The 20,146-nt window shown below is 42.4% G+C and overlaps 1 protein-coding gene across 2 annotated transcripts; it reads right to left on the bottom strand.

Annotated features, from left to right (window-relative positions):
- Positions 1-83: 83 nt before the first annotated feature.
- Positions 84-18,529, bottom strand: dusp19a (dual specificity phosphatase 19a). 2 transcript variants are annotated; one of them, XM_057851592.1, is made up of 5 exons: positions 18,389-18,529; positions 17,817-18,079; positions 12,849-12,895; positions 12,631-12,783; positions 84-263 (listed from the first exon to the last, which is right to left on the bottom strand). In XM_057851592.1, exons 2-5 carry the CDS (start codon positions 18,046-18,048, stop codon positions 153-155), a joined length of 543 nt encoding a protein of 180 aa, XP_057707575.1. In that variant the 5' UTR covers positions 18,049-18,079; positions 18,389-18,529; the 3' UTR covers positions 84-152. The 2 variants fall into 2 exon arrangements, with proteins under 2 accessions (XP_057707575.1, XP_057707574.1); XM_057851591.1 differs by lacking the exon at positions 84-263 and adding an exon at positions 10,641-11,459.
- Between the last annotated feature and the right edge of the window lie 1,617 nt (positions 18,530-20,146).

Raw genomic sequence — 20,146 nt, 5'->3', positions numbered from 1 at the left:
CTGTTTGGTCTTGTCTCCAGCAAAATTGTGCAGGCAGGTGTTATAGCGTCCCTCCCAACGTCGTGACCAAACCTATGCCCTTGGCGGGAAGTCACCCAAACTCAACAGGATCTCAAAAGGAAGTGATGATAAATCATTTGGAGACCCCTACCTCAACTTGAACTTTTTGTGTGTGTGGCCACCGGCCGGCAGCCCCGCGCGGTCGGGTCCGTTCGTGGCGGGTCCCCGAGGGTGGCCCTCGTGCCTCGTTGGCCGGAGGGCACCTGTGACACGCAAGTCATAACTCAATAGGACATATCAACTTGACTTTTTTTCTACTGACAAAGTTTTTTTTTCTTCCCCTTTAAGTGACTACTTTGGGTCATTTCAATCAATCATTTTATGATGATTGTATTTTTATTAGGTATATTTAAAGATGAATACAATTTTGCAAGTAAATGCCATTCGCTAATCAGCAGGTGACTCGGACATTTCTGGGTGTTGATTTTGCTCGCTGCATGCCCGGGGCATTTCCTTGATGAATGAACTAATTCAAGTGGATTTTTTTCTTAATTCATAGTATCCCCCCCAATCAAGAGGATTTTATAAAGGATCCATTATTTCCTGTATACCGTTAGAACAGTGGTGTCCATTTATTTTGAAGTGTTAACTCATTGGTGGCAATAGAAAAGATGTCCCATCCATTTTGACTGGGAGCCCCCCCACCCCCAGTCAAATTGGACTAAATTTGACGTCTCTAACGCTCAGTAGCAGTGATTGGGCTACAAGCACCAACATAATAGTTCTCTTTCCACTACTGAAACAAACAACAACTGAACAATTCAAAAATGTCAAGCGAAGAAAATCACAACCAACATTTATCACATTGGATTACCGTATGTTTTTTCTTCTACATGAGTCAAGGAAAATACTCATATCAGCTTTCTCTATTGACTTCAACATGTTGCTAGGTTTTAACCCCGGCCTGATCTCAAGGAGAAGCACCGCTTCATCTGGCGTTAAAGCTAGGGATGCGCAAAAGAATGTAGGCTTTTGCTTCGGGCCAATCGAAATTGAGGAGCGGGCCACCCCTCGGAGTTATCTTGATTCAAATCCTCACTTGGTTGTTTTCATTCATCACTGGGATATTTGCTCAGGTTTTTTTCAATCCTCCGATTGAGCTTTGAGTTTGTAGTTAATCGCCAAGGCAACCAACCACCCGCGTGATCGCTACGCCGACGGAGCGTTAATTGCGCCTCTACAAACGATGACGCCAAGCAGAGCGCGCGAGTTGGGGGGCGCTCGCCTTTGTGTCACGTATTCGAAAAAAGACAAGGTTTTGCGCTCCTTTCTTTATCTACGTTGAAAAAGTTGCTTCGACTTGACACCGGCGTGTCCGAGGGGACCGCAGGCGGCGCTAGCGAGACGTCTGACCTGTGCCCGGCGCGGTGGCGGCGGCGGTCACGACCGTCACGGGGTCCGGGCCGGAGCAGAAGGATCCCATGGAGCACGGAGTGGACGCACGCGGTCCGCTTTGTCGTTCGCTCCCGGCGTCGATGACGATGACGATGAGGAGGAGAAGAGGGTGCTCAAGGGGATATTATGGGATGGCTTGCCACACGACTAAAAAATAAACAGTCACCCAGAAATGACCCAATAACAACAGGAAGTGAGCAAAATAAAAAAGGAAGTCACTCAAATTGACTGGAAATGAAGGAAGTGACCCAGAAAGCACCTGAAATGGAAAGGAAGTCAACCCAAAACCAACAGGAAGAGAGCAAAAGAATCGGGAAGTCACTCACATGGACCGAAAATCAAGGAAGCGATCGGAAAATGTCCCCGATTCAAATCACTTTGAAATGAGTTTCTTCGTGTACATTCCATCCACAAGTGGGAGGGAGGATGGCAGCCCAAGAACAAACAAACAAAAAACTAGACATTCACTTACTACTCCTTTATTACACTCCAGTGGAAGCCGACTGCAACAACATATATATATATAACCAATAAAAAGGAAAATGACACATATTGAAGATTAAAATACAAAACTCGATTCATTTCCCCAACACTAGCTTAACACTAATTGGGGATGAAATACGAGCTCACAAAAATTAGCATCGATTCGCCTGATTTAACCCTAAAATGAATGATTAACACACAAAAATATGGGGCGCCGTTTGTAAAGCAGCACATGCTGAAAATTACAACAACATTTTCTCACATTTAGCGCCACACAGTGTTAAATATGTGGTATGAAATTTTAGTCACTTTTTTTCCCCCCACATATATAACATTATTTAGCAACTTAAATAATTCTTGTTAAATAGTAAGTATAAGACCTGAATGTTTAAATATTTAATTTAAATCTTAAATGTAAATCTTATATCTAAACCTTCAATCTATCTTTAATTTAAATCTGAAATCTAGATGTTACATCTAAATTTTATATATGTTGAATGTAAATCTTAAATTTATATCCTAAATGTAAATTTTAAATATAAATCCGAAATCTAAATACTTAGTCTGTGTGGCATTTGCCACCCCTGAAATTTGGTTGGCCACCCTAAGTGCCCCCCTAACCAACCACCACCTCAGTAAAGCTACGTTCACACCGGCCGCTTAATTTGCTTGTCGCGCCGCGGGTTCCCATGAAAGTCAATGTGAACGTGTCACGAATGTCGCGTCGGGGCGAGGCGATGACGCCAAATTGACTGTAGCTCGTCAAATTTAATGCACCGCCAAGGAGATGGTTTGGTTGAACTTTCTGCGACTGAGTTCGGCGTCGAGGAGGAAGCAGCCAATCGAATACTTTTTCCTCATTCACGTGACTTTAAGCGAATAGGATGCACAGGAACGTCAATATCATGCATTCACAACAGACCAAGTTGGACAATTTGGTGTTTATATTGTTCTTGAGAACACTACTACCACGGCGGTGGTTAAACACCATTCATAATTGAGGTAAGTGAGAATGTCCAAACTGTGGGAAAAAATGTGAATGTTAGTGTTTAATGTATAGGCATGTCACAGGTGGTTGGGTAACGTTTGTGTAGCTGAAGTTAAGAAGCTAATGCTAGCAACACTAGCTCAAATCGTTTGAAAGAATTTAACTGATTAGAACTTGGTAGTTTTTTTCCTTTTTCTTGGTTGGGGTAATTTTCCACTTGAGTTTGTTTGCGTTTGCTGTGATTGTAGTCTTTTTCAACATGACACATGATAAATGCCTGAGCATTATGGCCTCATTTTCTCGGGCAGATTAGGGAAAGAACAATGAAGAGATCTCAAAACATTGAGACATTCTTTATTGTCAAGAAGAAAAAAAGATCAGCTGCTGGGGACAGTGGGGCTTCAGCATCCTCTTCAGGACAGCATTCAGCAGGTAAATATATCATAAAAAAATGTGTACTTATCTGTAAGACAACAAGTTGAAATATAGTCCTTATGTTTATGCATTAATTGAATATTTCTTTGTGTGGTCAGAGATTCTCATCAGTGAGGGTGACAGCCATTCAGATGAGGATCCACAAGCGTCTATATGTGAAAGTGGCAGCGACACAGACGAGGCTCCACATTCTCCGCTCCCCACATCGTCCCAGTCATCAGGTATTTAACTTCTAGTTTTGTTTGAAGATTAAGGAAAACTTGTACAAAAAATATGGATGAAGCAGTTGGGTGCATTATTTAATTGCGGACCCAGGATTAGGTCACAACAACACTTATAATTTATTGTCATTGCATAAAAACGTTCAGTAATTAAAAAAATTATATATATTTTTTCCCTAGATATATCACGGAGCCCAGCCGATGGACCAACACGGCCATACCTGAGGATGTATCCCAGGACAGTGCAGGCAGGGAGGAAGAGATCCTTTAACAGCTCATGGTACCAACATTTCCCTTAACTTCTTTTCCTCTTTTAGAAGGTTTTAGGTTTTGCGCCATCTACTGTAAGTACTGACAATCATTTGGGGTGAGAAGTTTGAAGTATGCAGTGTAACAAAATCTGATTAATATACAAAATATGGACGTATGGGTTGGATTGCATGTATGGGTTTCACAGTACACTGTGATGAAATGGTGGGCCAAAAATATGGGCCCCTTGGCATTATTTTGCTAAGGGGCCCCCAAATGGCCTGGGCCGGCCCTGATGAAGTCATTACTTGTAATCTAGTTTACTGGTTATTATTGTCATCACCTAAAATCAGAAGCTGTCATTGGAAACTTTAAACCATTTTATGTCAATACAATAGGGGTGTCAAAGTACATGTATATTTACCAAACCGCTCGCAATCGAATGTTAGGTTCAATACAGTGCTGTATTGAACGCTGGCCTGCAGTCAGTTTACATAGGCCATGATTGCATGCTTTGCAGTAATATTCAAGAGGGTATTCATTCATGATTGGGGTGACTAGGTAAGGATTTTAATCATTCATGAGGAAGCAAATCCTTGATTTGCGCTACTGTGATCATGTGAGTTTTGTTTTAATAAACAACATGCTGAGCAAGCAAATGGTTTAACATGTTATTCCTGTACTTTACTGAAACGAATTGTGACCCCAAAACCGAGGTAATCGTGACGTTTTTTGTATCGTTACACCCTTACAGTAAAATATGCCACCCCTCTACAGATTGTGACCCTGTTTGGCCCCCCCAAGAAAAAAATCCTAGACACGCCCCTGTTCACGTAGCTTGAAAATGAATAAAACCTAATCAATGGTGGCAGTCGGCTCTTGGAAATGGACCAGTGTGATAATAAAAATACCTAGGTAAAATACACATTTGGGAGAAACTTTATTTAAAGAGTATTTTGTGGTTTTCGTGTCACTTTTACATACTTGAGCCCAGTAAAGTCTAGTATGAATTGCCACAAGGGGGGGTCTGTTGGACTGGAGAGCATTGTTGATTACTCTAACTTCAACTGAAAAAACAAGACAACAGTCTGAGCTGCTCCAGCTTTTATTTAGCTACTTCTGGTCCCCAATCATGTGAATTTGCATATTGGCTAAATATTTACTTTCACCTATTTCCAGATTTAACATTTAAATTTGGTATTTAGATTTAAGATTTATATCCAAGATTTACATTTGGGATATAAATTTAAGATTTACATTTAAGATCTATATTTGAGATTTATACTTAAAACTTAGATTTTAAGATTCATATTTAACATTTAGATTTAAGGTTTATATTTAAGATTTATACTCGGGTAATAAATTTAAGATTTAGATTTAAGGTTTAAATGAAATATTTAGTCCTGGATTTAAACATTCTGGTCTAATATTATTTAACAAGAAATATTTAAGTTGATAATGTTATAAAGTGCAAAAAAATAAAAAAGTCACTTTTTAACACTGTGTGGCGCTAAATGTGAGGAAATGTCGTCATTTTAAGCATGCGCTGCTTTACAAACGGCGCCCCATTTAAAATGCGCTTCTCTGCGAAGTGCTGCCTCCCAGTGGCCGTGGTGCGCACACACACTCAAGACCATTGCTTTTTTTTTTTTTTTTTAATTAAGGGAACTGCAACGTTGGAATTCCATTTAACTCAGAAGATCCACTGTTATTTTTATACATTATTGGAAAATTGATTGCAGTGACGTCCAATCCATTTAAAGTGGAAGGGAGGGTAGCAGCCAATCATTCCTCAATGGCAGCCAAAGAGTTAAGCAGTGAATAAACCCTAACCCTATGCAACGAAAAATAAAATATTATAATCTGTCATCAGCTAACACCACACAATCAGGTATCGTAATTGGGATCAGAAGCCAACAAAGGGTCAACACTTCATTTATGATATATATCAGGGGTCAGCAAACCAAAATGTTGAAAGGGCCATACTGGACCGAAAGAAAAAAACACATCTGCCTGGAGCCGCAAAAAAAAGTAAAAGCCTTATAAAGAAGGCAACACCTGCTGTATGTATCTATTAGTATATTAGCTTACTATCAAAATGACTAAGGTGGCTACAAATACATCATCAGCCTTCATGATGAAATGTTTATTTTCCCTGCAGTGCATCCTATAGAGAATCATTGCCCACGTGACTACTCTGTTGTACGATGCCGCCTCAAGTTGAACCCTTTAACACCGAACGTGTCGGCAGCGACGCGTTTACGCATATCGTCTTTGAAGCTTCGTCACGCTGTAATTACATCACCCACGTGCTGCTGGTTGGTCTCGTTTGAAAGTGCGGAAGTTGGTGTACACACCAGTTTTTATTTGCAGTCAATCGGCCAAGAAAAACGGGAGATAATGTCATTTGAGTTTTATTGCACTCATAAATATGCATTCAAACGCTGCATGGACCATGTATCCATCTCCATATTTCCATCATTTCTTGTCCTTTTTCAAAAGCGAAAGCAGCACAAAAGACTACTTATCCCAAGAGTCGTTGTGATGTCAGGAAGGACGAACCGAATGTGATCATTTTTAATACATTTCCGAGCGAGTCGCCAACTATTGAAAGGGAGGCATGCGAAGCAAGCAGCGGCCGGTGTAGTGCCGAAAAATGCACAACACCGGTTGGTTTGAGCGAGCGACTTTGAAACGTGCAGAATGAATCTAAAACTACATTTAGCACAAGCTAATGCATTATTTCATCAACTCAAGGAAGAAGATGAGTCGTATTTGTTGTTGTTTTCCTCTGATGAATCAACGTCTCGGCGACTAGAAGTGACAGTAGAGCGCAAACGGCGAAAGAGTAGGCTATGTGACGTTGTGTGTGACGCAGCTCCCTCTGTGACCTGTTCAAGAAGAAGCTTTATTGAGTGCGCAAAAAAAAAACTTTATTGGGTCGCATGCCTGAAAAATTTGAATTGAACTACTTGTCAATATTTTTGAAAATACTTTTTTTCAATGTTATATATATTTTTTCTTCACTGTAATCTTTTCAATTTTTATGTAGATGTATGTTGGAGAAGCTTGATTGCATGTACGTATATACTTTTGATAAGGTGATGGGTACAACACCTAACTTCACAAAGAGATATCTTCCAAACTCTTTTTGTGTTAGATGATACATATAATTTTTTTCTCACTATTTTGCACACTATATAACCTGTTTTGACCATAGTATGTGTAAAGGCCAAAAACGCCTATGACAATACCTGCTGTTTGTGTTGAATTGTTGAACAAAAAACTATTCAATCTTATTTTTTTCTATTGAATGTTTATCCTAACAAGTTGAATAAATATTATCAAGCTTCAAAACGGTTGGTCGAGCATATTTGGTTGTCAATGGGACGTCAACATTACAAATTTTGAAAAAAGATTTTGGGATTTTTTTGTCTTTTTGGGTCCAAAATGTGGATTATAATTGGTCAGTGAAGAAAACAACAGTTTAGACATGAAGTTCAAGGCGTCCTGAAAAAAGGGACCCAATTTGGCCATTGTAAACAATTTTTTCTTTGAAATATAAAGGCAACATCAAATGCATGCTAATTCGGCCAAAATAGGCTTAGGTGTTAAAGGGTTCACTTCTTTACAATATTAATGAATGGCATGTCTGTCGTCCTATAGAAACCATATTGAAACCAAAGTTTATTTCCCTCCCCTATCTTTTTCCATTTTTAAAAAGCTCCAGGGAGCCACTAGGACAGCGCTAAAGAGCCACATTCGGCTCTAGAGCCGCAGGTAGCCGATCCCTGATATATATATATAGACCCCACTCACATGATGTCACAACCACACCTCCGCGCCATATTGTCCGTCAACTCATCATGTTTACACATTACCGCTACGTAAATTCTGCCTATTATGGCATGTTTTTCTGCTCGTTAACTTAATAATCAAAATGGTGAAGGCGTGTGTGGCGGTTGGTTGCAATGACAGAGAAGATAGACGGAGAGACTTGAAGTTCTACCATATTCTGAGAGACCCGGAGAGGAGAGCGAGATGGACTGCTGCAATTCGACGAGAAAACTGGTCACCAAACCATCACCACAGACTATGTAGGTGCTGGTAAGATGCATTTAATATATATTTCGAGGGTTTTGGGCTGACAAGCACAATTAAGATCATTGCGAGGCTAATCGCCGACAACATACAGTTTCAAATTCAAGATGTTTATTTCTTCCGCCATCATTATTTTGGAATAATATTTAGATGGTACCAAGTGAAAGAAGCTGGCTTCGTCTACGGATCATCAGTTAAACAGGGGTGTCCAAACTTTTTGCAAAGGGGGCCAGATTTGGTGTGGTAAAAATGAGGGGGGCTACCTTGGCTGATTTACGTAGAACAATATATTGAAACCATTTTTAGCAAGCCTTTCTGTGTGTCACATTATTATTTTTTTTAAATTCATAATTTCAACAATCTCGCCTTTGTGGCGTTCTCTTTCGACACTCGGGCTCTTGCGAAATACTGCTGCTGTGAAATGAAACTAGCTTCAAGTTGCTATAATTTCTCGCTGCGTGTCTTCCTTGTAATGTTGTCGTACATGTCAGCGTGTCTTGTTTGGTAAAATCGCGTCACATCCAACTCTTTGAAAACAGCGACTGTCTCTTTGCAAATGAGGCAGACACAGTTGTTGTATTGAAGAGATAGTCCAATATCCACCTATCCTTGGAGCGTCGGCCATCGCAGTCAACTTTTTTTTTAATTGATTGTCGCCATTTTAGAAAATTGAAAGGATCACACGAGGTAATGTTGCTTCGAGTGCTGCTCTTAAAAAGTTTTTCAAAGTTTCGTGACAATAGGCTGAGTTTCTGTGGACAAGATAGTTGTAGATATCAGGGTAGCAGATGTCAGGCAGACACAGCGAAGACAGCGGGTCGAAAAATATCGATTTAGGCATCAAATATGGATCTGGCAAATGGATAGACTGAAGCTTTTCCACATAACGCCTTTTATGCGAAGCATCCAATGAGTTTACAGCGTCTGAAAGCACCGGTGCTTCCATGAATTGCACGACAAATTGAAACCATTGAGAATACGGATAAACAATGACGGACAATATGGTGGCCGGATGCAGCGACACGTCATTGTGTGACGTTGGTGAGTGGGGCCTATATATATATATATATATATATATATATATATATATATATATATATATATATATATATATATATATATATATATGTACACAGTGCCTTGCAAAAGTATTCGGCCCCCTTGAATCGTGCAACCTTTTACCACATTTCAGGCTTCAAACAAAGATATGAAATTTAATTTTTTTTTGTCAAGAGTCAACAACAAGTGGGACACAATCGTGAAGTGGAACAACATTTATTGGATAATTTCAACTTTTTTAAGAAATAAAAAACTGAAAAGTGGGGCGTGCAATATTATTCGGCCCCTTTACTTTCAGTGCAGCAAACTCACTCCAGAAGTTCAGTGAGGATCTCTGAATGATCCAATGTTGTCCTAAATGACCGATGATGATAAATAGAATCCACCGGTGTGTAATCAAGTCTCCGTATAAATGCACCTGCTCTGTGATAGTCTCAGGGTTCTGTTTAAAGTGCAGAGAGCATTATGAAAACCAAGGAACACACCAGGCAGGTCCGAGATACTGTTGTGGAGAAGTTTAAAGCCGGATTTGGATTTCCCAAGCTTTAAACATCTCAAGGAGCACTGTGCAAGCCATCATATTGAAATAGAAGGAGCATCAGACCACTGCAAATCTACCAAGACCCGGCCGTCCTTCCAAACTTTCTTCTCAAACAAGGAGAAAACTGATCAGAGATGCAGCCAAGAGGCCCATGATCACTCAGGATGAACTGCAGAGATCTACAGCTGAGGTGGGAGAGTCTGTCCATAGGAAAACAATCAGTTGTACACTGCACAAATCTGGCCTTTATGGAAGAGTGGCAAGAAGAAAGCCATTTCTCAAAGATATCCATAAAAAGCCTGGTTTAAAGTTTGCCACAAGCCACCTGGGAGACACACCAAACATGTGGAAGAAGGTGCTCTGGTCAGATGAAACCAAAATTGAACTTTTTGGCCACAATGCAAAACGATATGTTTGGCGTAAAAGCAACACAGCTCATCACCCTGAACACACCATCCCCACTGTCAAACATGGTGGTGGCAGCATCATGGTTTGGGCCTGCTTTTCTTCAGCAGGGACAGGGAAGATGGTTAAAATTGACGGGAAGATGGATGCAGCCAAATACAGGAACATTCTGGAAGAAAACCTGCACAAGACCTGAGACTGGGACGGAGATTTATCTTCCAACAGGACAATGATCCAAAACAAAGCCAAATCTACAATGGAATGGTTCAAAAATAAACGTATCCAGGTGTTAGAATGGCCAAGTCAAAGTCCAGACCTGAATCCAATGGAGAATCTGTGGAAAGAGCTGAAGACTGCTGTTCACAAACACTCTCCATCCAACCTCACTGAGCTCGAGCTGTTTTGCAAGGAAGAATGGGCAAGAATGTCAGCCTCTCCATGTGCAAAACTGATAGAAACATACCCCAAGCGACTTGCAGCTGTAATCGGAGCAAAAGGTGGCGCTACAAAGTATTAACGCAAGGGGGCCAAATAATATTCAGTTTTTTATTTGTTAAAAAAGTTGAAATTATCCAATAAATTTTGTTCCATTTCACGATTGTGTCCCACTTGTTGTTGATTCTTGACAAAAAATAAAAATTTGATATCTTTATGTTTGAAGCCTGAAATGTGGCGAAAGGTTGCAAGGTTCAAGGGGGCCGAATACTTTTGCAAGGCACTGTATATATACACACACACACACACACACACAGGGGTTGGACAAAATAATGGAAACACCTAACATTTTGGCTTCATAATTGTTGAATATAATTGTTAAAAAATGGCATAAGGAACATTTTAATGAAGTTGAACATCTCATGGGCTGGCACACCTCAACATTATTGAGCATTTATGGTCAGTTTTAGAGATTCAATAAAGACGTCCATTTCCACCGCCAAAAGAGTAAAGAATGGCTTCATTGGAAACAGTTCACAAGTTGTATAAATCAATACCTTGGAGAATTGAGGATGTAATTGCCACAAAAGGCGGACCCAATTCGTTTTTAAAGGTTTCCATTATTTTGCCCAACCCCTGTAGATATATATATTCATTTTGGGGGGGATAGTATCGTTCGATGAATCAAGATCAATTCATAACAATGTTGCAAATGAATCGGATGATTTTTGTTTTGTTTTGTTCATCGAGTCCCACCTCTAATAATGAGCAGTACGTGGTAGGACTCGGGAGCTTTTGCCGGTGCGGTTACAACTTTTGCCACCAGAGGGTACTCTTTCCTAAATGTCCGTGAAGGCGTCAGAGCGCAAAGTGCGTCTCATCACTCCGGGCTTCGGGCGGCGTCCGAGTCGCCGAGCTGGCGGAGCTGGAGCAGGAGGGCCGGATCGGGGCGGGCGGCGGGCCGGGCGGCGCGCACGCACGCCAGGGCCGCCTCCAAGGAGTGGCGCTCGTGCCGCATCAGGTAGCCCACGACCACCGCCGGGCCTCGGGACACGCCCGCGTTGCTGTGGACCAACACCACGCCTTTCTGACAAGGACACAAGCCGGCCCCGCCCCTCTTTAGATGGATCACAACGCTCTTCCTCTCGTCATCATTTTCCTTTTATTCAATTGTGAAATTGATGTCACGGTCCTACTATTTTGTTGGTTTTTTTTTTCATCAAGTTAGTTGAAATGTGGACATTGTTCATCTTTATTTCAAATTGTGTTACTGTTCCCTTTGGAATACGTGTCACATGACGTCACATTTTTGGCTTTCTTTCTGTCAAATTTGCTGACAATGGTTACTTTTTGGTCAAATTTGTGTCTTACAATGACTGTTCTTTGTTTGTCATACTACATGCTGTTACCTTTTACTGAAATCTGACCGTAATCTGGTTTTGTGACTTTTTTGTGTTCCTCATTTGTCACGATGACAAGCTGCCAGATGGCCGGGCCCGGCCGAGCCGAGCCGCCTCTCAAAGAACGAGGGACTCCGGTTACGGCAAAGTGTCGGGAAGGAAGGCCGACTTCCCGCCCCCCCGCCACACTAATGACCGCGCGTGCGTTATGCGATCCGCTCGCTCATCAATAAAACAGCTTTTTTGCATTATTGAGTGGCCTTCCATCAGAAGTGGACCTTTGTCTTCACAACAACGTTGTATTGTGTCACAATGCCGTTACTTTAAACTCGTATTGTTTCACACTCCAGTCTCTTCTGTGTATTAAGTGTGACATTCGGGTTGTTAAAAGTACTCTTGCCACCATGTCAAAATTTTCAACTCCATATCGTTACTCCGAAAAATACCCTTTGTTATACTATATTAAAAAGATTTCTTTTTCGAAATGAACAATTCCAGCACCATTGACAATGGCGACTGTCCAAACATGTGGCGTCCAGTCATCCTTTTGCCGAGTTTAGAAATGAGTTTGTCGCTAGTGGACAGCCAATCCATCTTAAGTGGAAGGGCTGGCAGTGAATGTACATTCTTTTTTGGTCCTATTTGTTGACTTTTGTATCTAATTGTGTTATAATTGCTGTTCCTTTTCTTTAACCACATGGTGAAATTTTGCAAATTGTTGCCACATTTCTGTCAAATTTGTGTTACGATTGTTGTTTATTTTTTGGTCAAACTGTGAAATATGTCACCCTTTTTTGTCAAAGGTGTGTGTGAACAATGTCACGTTTTTGTCAAATGTGGGGCGGGCCGGCGGCGTACCTCGCGTCTAGCCTGCTGGATGAAGCGACAGCATTCGTCCAGGTGCGGAAGCAGAAGCGCGTCCGGGCGCTCGGGGATGCTCTGCGTCTTGTAGACGAAAAGATCGGGAAAGGCGTTTTCCACCCCGGACGCCACGTTGAGGATGTGAGACACCTGGCGGCGACCGACAAGGTGTCAAACTGCGACGCCGAGCGACGGACCCGAGCGGAGCCACCGACCTGGTGCTTCCTCAGAGTGGCAAAGTCGTGCGCCGCGTCCTGAGAACCTGCGCGCGAACATAACGTCGGTCAACGCCCCGCTAGTCAACGGGTTTGCCTCGCTATCGCTACCAAAAGTTAGCCGGGAGCCAAAGAGCAGACTCTTTCGTAGCCTTATTTTTCCAAAACGGAATTAAAATATTGCCGAAAAAGGGACAAAATAAAAGTATATTTTGAAAAACCATTTGAAATGTATTAGAATCGAGAAAACGTGCGCTCGTCATACTCGACAGGCGTTTCGGTGCCACGGACTGTGACAGAGGTCCAAACCGCTGTTTTAATCCTTCCTAGGGCCATAGACTTCATAATGTATTGACATGACACATTCCCAATTCACTGCGTCCCAAAGGGGGCTGTCCCACACTTCACTTAGCAGTTGGTCACATGAACCAATCTAACGCCGGATTTAGGTTGAAAAAGTATGAAAGCTGTACCTAGGCCTGTCGCGATAACAAATATTAGTGTGTGATAATTATTCTCATAAATTATTGCGATATTATTGCGCCCCCCCAATTTTTTTTTTAACCAATTTACAATAACACAGTGAGAATACAGTATATATTAACAGATAAATTCAAAAATACTTTTTAAGAAATCACAACTAAAAACAATAGACCATGCCTCTTAAGTAAAAAAAACAACAATATTGATACCGCACAGCACCACAGAATAAATAAAATGCGTTAAAAATAAAATAAAATTTGCACTTAATAACTTAAGCATTTAGGCAAATGAAAACTTTTCCCGTCATAGCTTCTGCAATGGTGTTCCATAGGGATGCAACGATACAGTTAAATCACGGTTCGGTACGATTTTTGATACGGGGGTCACGATTTTCGATCCGATTCAATACATTTAATGCTCTGTAAAAAAAAAAACAAATTTTTTTTTTTTTTTTTTTCCTAGCGAGCAAAAATTAAATTGCCATCATATAAACATGCATTTTAGTGCATAATATTTACTGTATGTGCTTACTTCTTACTGATCTGAAAAATGTTTGTACAAAAGTGCTGAGAACAATCTTTACTGTTTGTAAAGTGAGGCAAGGCACACTGTTGATTGCTACAGCTTTCTTAGCAGCTAGGTTTACTACATGAGCAAGACATCCTATTAGTGGTCCGAATCCATCTGTGTCACGTACTGAATTAACAATGTTTGCAACATTATCTGTAGTCACCAGTGTTGTTAATCTTAGTGAAAAAAAGTAATTAATTATAGTTACAAATTACTTCTCCCAAAAAGTAATTGCGTTAGTAACTCAATTACCTGAATGTAAGAGTAATTAGTTACTTGGCAAAGTAATTGGTGATAATTACTTTTTTTTTTTTCCCTCAAAAAAAAAAAAAAAAAAAAAAAAAAAAAAAAAAAAACCATTGGCCACACTATGTGAAGTTTTTTTGTGGAGGTTTTTGGTACAATTGGCCCAAGCCCAATTCTTTACCCTAATATACCCTTTACCCTGAATCAACTGTTAAAAGTTGTAGAAAATTGCTCCCATTATTGCATTAGTTCCCTTCTCTCTACTTTCGACATATGAAAGTTTTAAAACTGTTTCATCATTTAAAGACAGATTCAAGTCAATATTTTGCCGATTTAGAAGTATTTTAGGTAAAAAGTTACTTAGGTTCGCTAGGAATGTTCTCTACAACAGAGCCGTCCTAAAAAGCCTACTGCTTTAAGATGGCGGCTGTCTACTAACGCATTTAGTGCCATGTCTGTCATTTTGCATCTAGTTATATCTATATACAGTACATGTGATATCTACCATGTCTACCATATCTACCATAACGTGCGGGCGTAGTTTGTCGGCTATCGGCTACAACATGTATTATTGGAGCTACCTAGCATCGCGTTTGCTCGGCGTCACAACTTTCTTGCCTCCTCCCCGCTCCTGCTCTGCTCTGTCGCCTCGGTGAGTCCGTCTCCCTCAGACTTTTCGACCAATATAGTAATGCATAGTAACGCATGCCTTTCCGTCCTCAGTAACGGTAACGGCGTTGCCGAGATGAGAAAAGTAATTAATTAGATTACCCACTACTGAAAAAAATAAGGCCGTTATATTGTAACGCCGTTATTAACAACACTGGTAGTCACTGATATGGAATGAGTTGCACATCTAGAATGCACATCTAGTTTGCCATTTCATGATATCTAGTGTGTGCGCGCATTAAAAAAGTTAGCAAGCGCCGCTGAAGTCATGTCTGCTCATTACTACACAACACCAGCATATGACACAGCGCTCTTAATTTCATTCAACTGTTTATTGTCAAAGCGAGGTTGTTCGTAGCAGCCTAGTCGGTAACAATGTTTTGGCGGACTTCGTTGTAAATATCCGGCGTTGTGCCGAAAAATAGCCACCCGCGTGAAATGTCACTCCTGACGGGAGCGCCCACACGTCAACAACACCGGCGTGCTGTAGATGGTCCACAGTCACTCCGGAGCACTGATGCGGCCGGTATACGTTGAACAACAGGATATAATGGGAACGATTGGCTCCGGCGCTAGTTTTTGCCGGACCCGGAACGAAGATACATTTTGCGCAGTTGGTAACGAGGAACCCGAACTTTTAACAGCACGTCTGCCGCACGTGCGCACGCACTTTCACGTGCACGCGAGGCGATAAATCGCAGCGGAAAAATTACCGCCTTCATCTTTATATATCGCGCGATAAATGGAATTATTGCATATTGCGACAGGCTTAGCTGTACCGCATACAAACAGGAAGGATTGTCTCCGGAGTGATTTGTTGGAGGATTCGAGGTCATTAGAATATTTTTGGTAGCACGCGTGCATTTTGAAACGTTGTGGAAAAAAATCAAAGGGAGAGATTAGCCGCTACAACATTGGCATTATACTTTGCAAAATTTACGTAAAATGACTGCTAACTGCCCGTTTTTTTTTCTTTTAACCAAGAATCGAGACTGTTTTACGTCCATATGTATAAGAATTCAGGGATTTAAGAATTTATTCACAAGAATGTTCAACGCAAAAGGCTCTTTGTGTTTCCACTCGGTCAGCTTTGGCCCCCTTTGCATCGGCCCCGCGTCCCGTCAATACATTATGAAGTCTATGCTAGGGCACTCATTGGCCGATCCATTTGGACCGGTAACGTTTGTCTGCTCCTCCCAGTCCGGTCCAAATGGATTACGCCGGACATCCCAGTTCAAATAGATTGGATTTCATGCAATGAGTTCATGATGGGTCATTTCAGCATACTGACAGGTCACTTCCTGCACATTTTGGGGCATTCCTATTGAATTTGGGACATTTACAGTCACTTCCTGTACATTTTGATTCACATCCTGTCCATTTAGGGTCAATTCAAGGAAGGATTTTTGTCAAAAATAATGATTAAATGGACAGTCGTCAAACACAGAGATAAATAAATACCATGTACAGTGCTGGCCAAAAGTATTGGCACCCCTGCAATTCTTTCAGATAACGCTCAATTTCTAAGATTGCAGTTACAAATACTTTGGTAGTAATATCTTCATTTGTTTTGCTTGCAATGAAAAAAAACAAAACAAAAGACAATGGGGGAAAAAAACCTAAAATCATTATCATTTTACACAAAACTCCAAAAATGGGCCGGACAAAAGTATTGGCACCCTTTGAAAAATCATGTGATGCTTCTCTAATTGTGTAATTAACAGTACCTGTGGCACATAACAGGTGGTGGCAATCACTAAATCACACTTGCAGCCAGTTAAAATGGATTCAAGTGGACTCAACCTCTGTCGTTGTGTGTGCCACATTGAGCATGGAGAAAAGAAAGACCACCCACGAATTGTCTGAGTACTTGAGAAGCAAAATTGTGAGGAAGCATGGGTCAAGGCTGAGACCTGAATGTTCCTGTGTCTACCGTGAGCAGTGTCATCCATAAGTGTAAAGCCCACGGCACTGTGGCTAACCTACCTAGAAGTGGCCGGAAAAGAACAATTGATGAGGGATTTCAACGAAAGATTGTGCGGATGGTGGATAAAGAACCTCGACGAACATCAAAATAAGTTCAAGCTGTCCCGCAGTCTGAGGGCACAACAATGTCAACCCAAACTATACGTCGGCGTCTGAATGAAAAGGGACTCTATACCCAGGAAGACCCCACTTTGGACCCAGAGACATAAAAAAGCCTTATCTGAGAAAGCCAAACGTTTTAGAAGAATGTTCTCCGGTCAGATGAGACAAAAGCAGAACTTTTTGGGAAAAGGCATCAACATAGAGTTTACGGGATAAAACACAAGGCCTTCAAAGAAAAGAACAGGGTCCCTACAGTCAAACATGGCGGAGGTTCCCTGATGTTTTGGGGTTGCTTTGCTGCCTCTGGACTGCTTGACCGTGTGCATGGCATTATGAAGTCTGAAGACTACCAACCTCTGGGTCTCCCTCAGAGGTCCTGGGTCTTCCAGCAGGACAATGCCCAAAACCCACTAGAAAATGGGTTGAGAGAAAGCACTGGAGAGTGACCAGCAATGAGTCCAGACCTGAATCCCATAGAACACCTGAGGAGGGATCTGAAAATGGCACCCTTCAAATCTCAGAGCAGTTGGCCAAAGAAGAATGGTCGAAAATTCCAGGAGAGCATTCTAAGGAACTCATTGATGGTTGTTCGCAGTTATTTCATCTAAGGGCTGTGCTACCAAGTATTAGGCTGAGGGTACCACTACATTTGTCCGGCCCATTTTTGGAGTTTTGTGTAAAATGATAATGATTTCATTTTTTTTTTTTTCCCCTCATTCTTTTTTTTGTTTTTTCATTGCAAGCAAAATAAATGAAGATTACGACCAAAGCATTTGGAATTGCAATCATTTTCCCGGCGAAATTGAGCATTATCTGAAAGAATTGCAGGGGTGCCAATACTTTTGGCCAGCAGCGTATGTAATAAAATCCAATAATGAAGACATCATACCAATTGAATTGACGGCGACTCACCCAGCAGCAGGTGGGGTTTGAGAACGCCCACCTGGAGGTCCCAGGACGTGTCGGGGACGTAGCCCGGCGTCGTCTCCGGAGAGGCGGGCTCCTCCTCCTCCTCCGCCGCCGTCACCGCGGGACCTTTCCAGGTCTCGACGACGCGGCGACCGCTCAGCGATGTCACGCGAGTGCACCGACGCCTCAGGCGCGCCCGCGAAAAACTCTGGATCTCCTCCGCCAGGGACTGCATGACCCATCGACTGCTGCCACTACGACGGCTTCTGGAAGGATTCGGTAGTAACGCCCCTTTCGTGAGCCGCGCTCGATCAAGCGCGATAGCAATCGCTACTCATTTGACGTTCAACTTTTGAAAGCGCAAGTGACCATTTTTTTAACTTAAGTAACATTCAATCTATGATGATGTCACGTGGTTACTCAAACCCAAAATGGAAATGACCCAAGGAAGTGAGCAAAAATACGTAATTGAACATCAAGAGGAAGTGACCCAAAATCAACAGCAAAAAATGTGGGCGGCAAACTCGATATGAATAATCGATCGATCGGTCGAGCAAAAAAGAAAGGCGTCGTACCTGCGGACTGGAGTCTCGACAGCTGGCAAAGGTGACTTGTTCGACCCCGACGACTCGTTGTCCGCCACGCTCTCGTCCGTACGACCGGTCTTCTGGCGGCGGCGCGTCCCGAGTGTGGGACGCCGCGCGACACCCGATGCCGCCTCCCCGCTTGCCGGCCTACAAAGACAATACCGTTGATACGACTGACGACGCGGGGGGGGGGGGGGGGGCGCTGGCTCGGGCTGCCACTAAGCGTCATTTATTTTTAATAGTCTGGTCATTCATCTAGCCGTAAGTCTACTCGTGTCGTTATGACCTCTGCCATAATCCCCGAAAAGCAACAGGAAGAGACCAAAATCAACAGGAGGTTCACCGGAATGATTACAAATCAACAGGAAGTGACCAAAAACAATAGGAAGTCACTCACAAAAGACAGGTCAGCCAGAAGGCCCAAAAATCAACAGGTGGTGACCGAAAAATCAACAGAAAGTGGTCCAAATAAACACAAAGTCACCAAGATACGACCCCGTGTCACGGATTGAATCGCACGCGCACGTTTGTCCGTTCGCTAGCTACCGCTTCAAATAGATCGGATCTCTCGCGGCGACAACCCTTTTCTGCGGAACGATGAAACACCGCGGCAGTTTTCCACAATGAGACGTTACACGCCTTGTTACACCGCGGTTGCGTTCTATTTGCGTTACTTCCTCCCGCAAAAGTCAACATTTGAAGGACAGGCCGAGGCCGAGGCCGAGGCCGAGGCCGAGCGTGTTTGTGTGTGCAGCTGTGCTTGTATTTATGTTGGAAAAGATTCCGGTAGTTTCCCAGAATATTGGGAGTGCGGAGGAAAGCAAGACTTTTTTTTTGGCCTTTTAATTGGATCTTTCCTTGACGTACGCACGCACGCACGCACGCAAAGGCGTCACCATCGCCACGTCCGTTGTTTTCGACCGAGCATTAGAGAAGAAGAACGTAAACACATTGTGTTGATAAGGAGACAAAAAAAGGGATGAAGAAAGGAGGGAGGGAAAAAAAGTGCTGACGGGCTCCCTTCTGCGTGTTGACACATGAGTCAGAAAACCCAGTGAGCGAGCACGTTGGCAGGAAGTCAAGCCAAACACCAGAAGCTCCTGCCTGCCTGCCTCCAACATCTGACAGCCATTAGTGCTATCTTGTGTTGCACCGATACCATTCTTTGGCTCCCCGTACCGATACCCGGCCGCCTCATCAAGTTTTTTTCTTTACATACTAAATTTTTGCAAACTGGAAAGTAAAGTACACACACACGGCTTAACTCGTCGACTCGGCTAGACGTCCCATCTCTTTGAAGCGGGAGAGCCGGAGGCAACAGAACCAATGTCCATCCGCGGCCGGCCTAAAACGGACCGGACGTCTACTGGAACGGCACGCAACGTCGCCCCTACCAACATGGCCAAAGTGAAAAATAGCCCCCCAAAAAAATGACCGATTGGGCTCAAGTGTAGATAGATGGTGGCCCTCGCTATGTAGTTAGCAAGTTTCAAGTTGTGGTTAGGTAGCATTTAAAGTTGCATTAGTGTCCAAAGCAGTGTTGTTAATAACAGCGTTGGAGTATAACAGCGTTACTAACGACGCTATTTTTTTTTTCAGTAGTGAGTAATCTAATTACCGTATTGGCCCGAATATAAGACTGTGTTTTTTGCATTGAAACAAGACTGAAAAAGTGGGAGTCATCTTACATTTGGGGTCTAGACATTATACCCATTCAGAACGCTAGATGGCGCCAGATATCATTGA

This window comes from Corythoichthys intestinalis, chromosome 12, assembly GCF_030265065.1.
Source record: "Corythoichthys intestinalis isolate RoL2023-P3 chromosome 12, ASM3026506v1, whole genome shotgun sequence".
NCBI lineage: Eukaryota > Metazoa > Chordata > Actinopteri > Syngnathiformes > Syngnathidae > Corythoichthys > Corythoichthys intestinalis.
Note: the sequence above shows the minus strand (reverse complement) of the source record. Positions and strands in the feature narration are given on the sequence as shown.

What these genes read in the sequence shown, in the direction of transcription:
- dusp19a (XM_057851591.1), bottom strand. Translation starts at nt 18,048, where the DNA reads ATGCAGTCCCTGGCGGAGGAGATCCAGAGTTTTTCGCGGGCGCGCCTG. An exon ending in CAAACCCCACCTGCTGCTGG is followed by an intron (nt 12,896 to 17,816) that starts GTGAGTCGCCGT and finishes GTTCGCGCGCAG; the next exon opens with GTTCTCAGGACGCGGCGCAC. An exon ending in CCACTCTGAGGAAGCACCAG is followed by an intron (nt 12,784 to 12,848) that starts GTCGGTGGCTCC and finishes GGTCGCCGCCAG; the next exon opens with GTGTCTCACATCCTCAACGT.